The following is an 8,192-nucleotide window of genomic DNA, read 5'->3' on the forward strand; positions in this document are numbered from 1 at the left end:
CTGTGCTGGGATTGGACAGGGACCCCCAAATCAACATCCGGAGGCGTGACACACAACACTGTGCTGGGAACTGGACAGGGACCCCCAAATCAACATCCGGAGGCGTGACACACAACACTGTGCTGGGATTGGACAGGGACCTCCAAATCAACATCCGGAGGCGTGACACACAAAACTGTGCTGTAATTGGACAGGGTCCCCCAAATCAACATCCGGAGGCGTGACACACAACACTGTGCTGGAATTGGACAGCGACCCCCAAATCAACATCCGGAGGCGTGACACACAACACTGTGCTGGAAATGGACAGGGACCCCCAAATCAACATCCGGAGGCGTGACACACAAAACTGTGCTGGAATTGGACAGGGTCCCCCAAATCAACATCCGGAGGCGTGACACACAACACTGTGCTGGGAACTGGACAGGGACCCCCAAATCAACATCCGGAGGCGTGACACACAACACTGTGCTGGGAACTGGACAGGGACCCCCAAATCAACATCCGGAGGCGTGACACACAAAACTGTGCTGGAATTGGACAGGGACCCCCAAATCACCAGCAGAGGTATGGCACACAACACTGTGTTGGGATTTGGACGGGTCCCCTGAATCACCATCGGAGGCCAAATCTAAAAGCAGGGTCAACGCTACCACTCTGACCCCCACAGAGCTGTGGCAGTCTCTGAAGCAGAGGACGACATCTCCACTGCTCCCCACACCCAGCCCCAGGCTCTTGGCCTTGTACAGTTAAAGAATGAACCTGAAATCTTCTGAGGATGAATTAAAACAGCAGGCCACTTTTACCCCAGCTGTTCTCATCCAGCCCTTCCAGCATTCTGGAAGACATTGACAGTGAGCCGAGCTTCAGAACCATGTAGACCTGGCCCATGTAGGAAAGGAAGGCTCTGGAGAGGAAGGTTCTGGACACAAGAAGGTTTTCAGAGTAGAAATCTGTGGGTCAGAACTAATGAAACACACATTTCCCCCCTTGTCAAACTTTAACCACTAGCTTCAGTTGTAGAAGAGAACAGGGGAAAAAATAAGTATTAATCCACTTTCAAAACCACTTTGAGCATTTTCTCATTTTCCCAGGTGACAGTCTCTGCTCTCTCCCCTCAGAGAAAACTTCCCTTATTTTAATATAGTGTTCAAAAATGTCATTGTCTAGAGGCTAAAATAAGAAGACAGCTCTTTGAGAGCACTCAGAGACGATGAAAGAAGTTCCCATTCAGAAAACGAGGAAGACCTGATAGAGGCAGCAATGTGGAGCTTGGAATGACAAAAGCGTTTGCCAAGTAACACTCCAGGAAGAGAGGCAGAGGGAGAAAGGCTGAGTGCGTAAGGGATGCCTTGAATAGTTGACAGCCTGGGACTCTTGGTGTGTGCCAGGCACCCAGGACAGAGGCAGCTGGGGGAGCTGGAAACCCCTTTAGGAAGTCCCATGGGTGCCATTCAACAAACTTGAACTTTTTGGGAAGGACCACTGGTCAAAGTTTCTAAGGTTTGGAGAGTAATGTCTCTGTACTTTCCATGCACTGGGAAAATGAAGGGCATACATTGAAATATCAGAGACTTGGGATGAGGCTGCTGGTCCTACAATTCTGGTAAAAGTCCATTAAGGAGTATCATGGTCAAGACCAGAGTGGAGAGGCAGTGTTGAGATGTAATGGCAAGGGTTGGTTGCTGGATATGTAGATGGGGAAAAGTTCTGCCACAGCCCCAGAGCTCTAACCCGGTGTCTGGTGTTACCACTGAGAACCCCAGAGATGAACGATGTGAGAGGGTTTGGTGCAAGCCACTCATGACGTGGGTGGAAATGTCTGGGCAGGGCACAAGGACCAGTCTTACTTGGAGATCCATTTCACAGCCAAGAACATCATCTCTCACACCCTGGCTTTGATAATAAGCTTTCGATGCAACTTGAGCACGCTCAGGGGTCTTAGGAAAGGGGAGGTACAGACGGAAAGATCTGGGAAAGCTCACAACAGGTCAGGTCAGGGGAAGGAAGAGAAGCTGTTCAGGCGTTCCCACGGGAGTCGGCATCTAGGAGGGCAGGTATGCACACAGATCTCATCTGGGGAGGTGTTTGCTTTTAGGGATTACTCTTTTCTTGAATCTGAGCAGTGGCAATGCATACAATACCCACACCCATGGCTTCGATTGAGCCAGACCTTATCACATATCATGCTGAGTTTACTGAGGTACCTACAGCGGTGATGAGTCAGACTGCATCCAGTCCAAGCCCCATGCTGACCACGCAGCTAACGGCTTCCGGGGACTCGACTGCCGTGCAGATACAGGAAGGAGTCAGAGATAAACGGTGGGCTCCACCTGAGCACACCTAGCTTGAGCAAAGCTGCCCAGGTACAAATACCAGAAGGCTGCATGTCTGCAAGCGTGCCTGCCTGTTCTCCACTCCACCTCACCGCTGACAACATGAAGTTCACAGTAAGTCAGATCTTATACAACTGGAAACCATTAATAGGGAGGAGAGAAGGGTTGGTCTTATGGCGCTGTTGCCATAATGGAAATAATTCTTTCCTTTTCATGGAATCATGGCATTTACAAGAAGAATAGTTGCCCAAGGAGGGTCTGGCACAAGCTAATTGCAATAGATTTGCCTTCCACAGCACCTGCTCCAGGGTTCTACCCAGCACAAGCAGTCTCTGGGCTCCAGAAAGTGTCTGATCTTTCTTCTCCTTGATTCTGCTTTTGCCAAGAGTCCTGGGAATGTTCTGGTCAAACTGGAATGTCACTGTCATCAAAACCAGTCTTCAACACTCTTGGCTGTTAACTGGCCCTCTAAGAAATAAGCATCCTCAGGCCCTGTCCAGGCATTTCTGTCTGGGGTGAAGCAAGCTCAGATTTTCCTTTGAAGTCCTAGGATGCAGAGGGACTGACATCAATGGACATTTTCTATTGCGGCACACTGGGTGGGCTCTGCCTTAGGATGGGATCATAAATGTAACTGTGGCCTAGAAATGTCCTCCCCAGAACAGGATGAATAAAAACAGGGGGAGTGCCAAGCACAGGCCAGGGTCGGGATATCTCTTCTAGCTCTGCCCTGAGCAGGGGCGTGCCTTTGTCTAGGGCAGTGGTTCTCCACCTTCCTAATACTCAGCCCTCTAACACAGTTCCTCATGTTGTGGTGATTCCTAGCCATAAAATGATTTCGTTGCTACTTCATAACTGTTATTTTACTACTTTTTTGAATCATAATGTACATATCTGTGTTTTCTGAATGTCTTAGGTGGCCCCTATGGAAGGGTTGTTTGACCCCCAAAGGGGTCGCGACCCACAGGAAGAGAACCACTGGTCTAGGGCCCTTTACTCCTCAGTAGCTGTCTTGTGAACAGGAGACAACATTGTGCTCAGAAAAGTCTTCCACACCTACCTGGTTTTTTGAGAGACGAATTTTGACTCTTTCTTAAGCTGAAAATAAAAATAATGGAACCACTTAAGCTACTAAGAAAATGATACGAGGTCTCCTGTTAGGAAGAAAACTTCCCAGATCAAAGAAAAAAAAGCAGTTTTCAGAAGTGATTTCCAGAGTTTTCATTACATTGTTCATGCATTAATTTATGTTTTATTCATCAGTTTTCAGCGTCTAATTCAAAATTTTTAACTACATATTAATATAATTATACTAAATCAACAATTCTTTATTATTATCAAATTTTTCTGTAGTTAAAAATTCAAGATGGAAGAAGAAAACATGGATGGTTTGGCACGTTGGTAAAATTAGTAGATCTTTCAGGTGAGCTTTGAGGGGGTAGTGGATGCTATACACAGCGTGACCACCAGCCCTGTTGTCTGTACTTTCAGATGCTCTTCGTCGGCCTGCTCGGGCTCCTCGTAGCTCCTGGTCATCCTTACGTAAGTCTCATTTTCTAAGGGCTGTTACCAAGATGCATTAGCAAAGAAAGGTGATCTTAAATCAGCTCCCATTTTTATACATTTTAGAATATCAACATCAGCGACGACAACAACATGGACGGAAGTGGTCAGCAGTCCGTGAGCATCAACAACCAGCACAACGTGGCCAACGTGGACAACAATAATGGCTGGGACTCCTGGAATTCCCTCTGGGACTATGAAAATGTAGGTACTGGACACACAGGGCAAAGATACGGTGTGCTCACCGGCCATTAAACCCTCAGTGTAAATTCTGGCTACCCATGAGCCTTATAGCTACCAGTAACAACACCCATGTTGCTCAGCTGAGTTTACGTCTTACACATAACTGTTGGTGATCAACGTCACCCAATAGGTTAGCATTCAAACCAACCAGGGCAAGGAAACTATGTTCAAAGACAAATACAAGGAAGGATCTGTTGGTCTCCTCTGCAGGGAGCCTCTGTGATATGAAGGACCCACTATTTCATCTTTAACTCAAAGAGACCAAGTGAAATAGGAACAGCGCTATCAGTTGAAAGAGAAGGGAAAGCTAAGCGCCACTTGACTCCACCCTGAAATTACTACTTTAGTCTTTAAATTTGTACCTTTGGAAAACAAACTCTATCTTCCCTGCCTTCTAAAAACATCAAATATGGAAGTAGACTAAGATGGAACAGCCTTAAAAAGTTTACTTGAGCTACACACACACACACACACACACACATACACACACACACACTGCCCCCTACCATGCTAGAACTGAAGTCAAGGTAGTAGGTTAGAGCCCTATCTCCGCCCTCTAAGAGCTTGCGGGCTGTCTCCACATGTTAACCACAGGCACACATGCAGGACAGCCGGACCCAAGGACTCATCCCAGCTCCTTTGTGATCTTGGAGCTCCGCTTCTCTCAGCTGTGACTTGTGAGAAAGCTCCTGGGGAACCCGCGCCTCACTGTCTTCTCTCTTCTTTCACAGAGTTTTGCAGCAACCAGACTCTTTGCCAAGAAATCATGCATTGTGCACAAAATGAACAAGAATGTCATGCCCTCCCTTCAAGACCTTGGCATGCTGGCCAAGGAGCAAAAGGTAAAGATGAGCCTTTGCTTTCGGAGTGAGGGGTCTCACGGTCTCCGGTAAATAATGAAGTCGCACCCATTCCTTCTCTGCACAGCACGGCAGCATGTTTGTGATGGTAAATGGCACAGTGTAAAGAATGCTAGGTGACTGCCAGAGTGGGGGCAGCTTCCGCTGTGTCAGATGCCATGGCTCACACCTGTCTCTGTAGGGCTGAGGTCCAAAGATCTGCACAGCTCAGTGCAAGCCCTCAGTACTTCAAGGACACACTCCTGCAATAGCTAGGGTTATCAGAACTAGCAAATAGAGAGACTACCTAGGTGAGCTGGATTTCCAGATAAAAAGAAATCATTTTGAAAGTCTAAGTTTGTCCTATACAATATTTGAGATAGTCTCAACACTAACAGGGTTCGTTGCTTGCTTGAAAATCAGATTTAACCAAGTGTTCTGTATCCTCGTCAGCTGGAGCTGCAGTAGATATAAAGAGGGAATCCACGGTTTTCAGTCTGATGTCTGAGCTGGTCTTCAAAGTGATAAATTGGTCTGTATGGCTGGTATGGTAGAGAATGTAAATAAGCCCCATCCTCAGAAGATATCACAAAGCCCTACCCTAGAATCTCAAAGAGCAGTTGTGCTTCAGACTTCTGTTTTCCTGAGCAACTGAGATTTCAAACTAAGTCCATCAGGACACATAGAAACACCAAGATGTTCAAAGCTAAAATTGTCTCTTCACCTTGGTTTTCTACAAAAAAAAAAATGTCAGCCAGGAAATGCCCCTGCTGCCCTTGTGACCCTACGATGAGTAAATCCCCAGACTCAGCACTCCTTCATTTTCTTCCTTTCCTCTTCACTCTCGACTTCAGGGTAAAGGACCTGAAGGAGCATCCCCCAAGGAACTGATGTACTCTATCAGTCCTACCAGAGTGGCAGACCTGAGTCCATTTGGGACAAAGATTGCTGGCATGTGCCAGGGCATCCCAACCTATGTAGCCGAGGAGATTCCAGGTGAGTACCCCCAGACGCTGTTCACCCCAAGTCAGTGCTGGTGGAGTCGTCAGGCTCTCTAAAGTGTGACCATAGATGGCACCAATCATGAGGGGTTGAACATCAGAGCAGACTTCAGAAGTCTTAGTTCATAAGCTCCCCGAAGTAATCTTAAAATCCACAGGTTCTACTGAGTCCTACTTTATGAAAACTACAGCACAGAAAAAGGTCACAAAGCTTTTGTCAGAGTTAATCGACACATTTGGCTCTAGTTCTGTGTTTAAGTGTTATAGAATACTGTCTTTCTTGGGTGGGTGGGATGTAGAATAAACTCCAAATGTGTTCAGAAGAAAACATAAATGCATGATGGCTAAATGAAAGGAGACTGCTAATAAAATTTATTGACTTCCTATAGCTCCATACTTATTCCTGACATTCAAAGAATATTATCCACAAGTTAAGAACCTAATCTAAGTGCAACTTTCCACATCTTTGAAAGAGAGAGAGAAAGATGGAGAGACAGAGAGAGGCAGAGAGGAAAAGAGAAAAACAGGAGACAGAGAGAGAGGGGGGGAGAGAGAGAGAGGAAAAGAGAAACGGAGATAGAGAGAAAGAGAGAGAAAGACAGAGAGAGACACAGACAAAGTAACAGAGGGAGTAGAGAGGAAAAAGAAAGAGAGATTTTGAAGTGAGCGTGTTCCTTAGAAATTGTGTGAAACTCCCCACAGTCCCCAAAGAGTTCCAGGATAGCCATTGATCCAGTCTTCTGTTTTTGCCAGGACCAAACCAGCCTTTCTACTCAAAGAAGTGCTATACTGCCAACATACTCTATATTCTGCGGATGTCCTTCTGTGGAACATCAGAGGAAATGTATTAGAAGTCACTATGGATTTGCTCATCAGAGAAATAAAATGTGGGCTCTGACAATTGCTACACACAACTATGAGAATGTTCTCTGAGGGTTGATTTACTTCTTTACAACTCAATAAACCACCTGGGACCACATACAGTTTGTACTAACAAACTCATGATTCCTATGGAAGTGCCACATAGTCTATGTTAGACATGCCTGTCAGTCTGTATTCAAGACATCTCCCCTAGAAAGAACCCCTTCAGAGGTTCCAGACACACAGCCTGAGGATGGGCTCAGACTTTGCCACTGCTCTCTTGCAGGTGTATGAAATAGCATTTCGGACCAGCAAGGATAAAAATATACTCAAAGTGGCTATAATCAGAAAGGGGAGTCGCCTATAAGGACCCAGGAGTATCTATAATAACCCAAGGGGATGCTGGGAATGGGAGACTAGAAGCACACTCCTGCCAATACTAGGAACCTGAGTTTGTCTCTCTTCCCAGAAAGGGCATGTTCCACTTTTGTAAACTCTGCCCCCTTCCTTCATCTGAAGATGGCCCTTGGTTTTCTCATAGGACAGCATAGCTGGGTCAGAAAGTTAGTCTCATTCTTCATGTCCATATGCCTTCCCAGGTCAGGAACATCACTTAAGGTTGACTCCCACCTCCAGATTCGCTTGACCATGTTTGGTTCAGTAGTCTACAACCTCCATTCCTTGACAAACCAAGAGTAAGATCACATGGTACCCAAGCACAAGGGTCTCCACCAAAGGAGAAAGATCTGGGAGAAAATAGTCTCCAAACATTGGAGAACCTGCGCTTCATTTTAAAAGTTGCTTCCATATATTTTTGTTCAGTTCCTGGAAGTCATCAGAGAATTCTTACTCCGATAATGTCTATCTCTGGCAGCGGATCCATGGCAGTATGCAGGCAAAAATGTGATACACACATTAGTAGAAATGAGTTAAATTAAGATGTAAGACTTAGCCAATAAGAAGCTAGAGCTAATGGGCCAAGCAATGACTTAATACAGTGTGTGTGGTTGTTTCAGGACTAAGCTAGCAGGGCAGCAGGGATGAACAAGTGACCCTCCTTGCAACAATTGGTGCTCCAAGGTGTGCTAGCTAAATCCACATAAAACCTGAGAAAGCTTGAAAAGGAATTCTAGAAAAAAAAAAATACAGAGTTTGGCACAGCTTTTGCTGTTTCCTGGCGGCGTGCCGCAGCTCTTTTAAGAGAGATTTTCCTAACTCAGCAGCAGAAGAAAAAAAGCCATGCTATTTTGAAATGCAGATTTTCTGGGTTATGCGGCCAATGTGACCTTTGGCTCTTTAGGGAGATGAAGCATTTGAATGGGGTTTGTGAGCAGACTGCTACAGCTTGC

At 46.0% G+C, this 8,192-nt stretch overlaps 1 protein-coding gene across 1 annotated transcript; it reads left to right on the forward strand.

Annotated features, from left to right (window-relative positions):
* The first annotated feature begins 2,438 nt into the window (after window positions 1-2,438).
* Window positions 2,439-6,833, forward strand: Gkn1 (gastrokine 1). The gene is made up of 6 exons (XM_075981868.1): window positions 2,439-2,450; window positions 3,828-3,878; window positions 3,966-4,103; window positions 4,874-4,983; window positions 5,829-5,977; window positions 6,736-6,833. The coding sequence occupies exons 1-6, from the start codon at window positions 2,439-2,441 to the stop codon at window positions 6,831-6,833; spliced, it is 558 nt and encodes a 185-aa protein (XP_075837983.1).
* The last annotated feature ends 1,359 nt before the right edge of the window (window positions 6,834-8,192 follow it).

Source organism: Microtus pennsylvanicus, chromosome 8 (genome assembly GCF_037038515.1).
Source record: "Microtus pennsylvanicus isolate mMicPen1 chromosome 8, mMicPen1.hap1, whole genome shotgun sequence".
Lineage (NCBI taxonomy): Eukaryota > Metazoa > Chordata > Mammalia > Rodentia > Cricetidae > Microtus > Microtus pennsylvanicus.

Excerpts from the sequence above, each read along its gene's own strand:
- Gkn1 (XM_075981868.1), top strand. Across the intron at positions 4,104-4,873 it reads CCCTCTGGGACTATGAAAAT|AGTTTTGCAGCAACCAGACT; the intron begins GTAGGTACTGGA and ends CTTCTTTCACAG. Across the intron at positions 4,984-5,828 it reads ATGCTGGCCAAGGAGCAAAA|ACTTCAGGGTAAAGGACCTG; the intron begins GGTAAAGATGAG and ends TCTTCACTCTCG.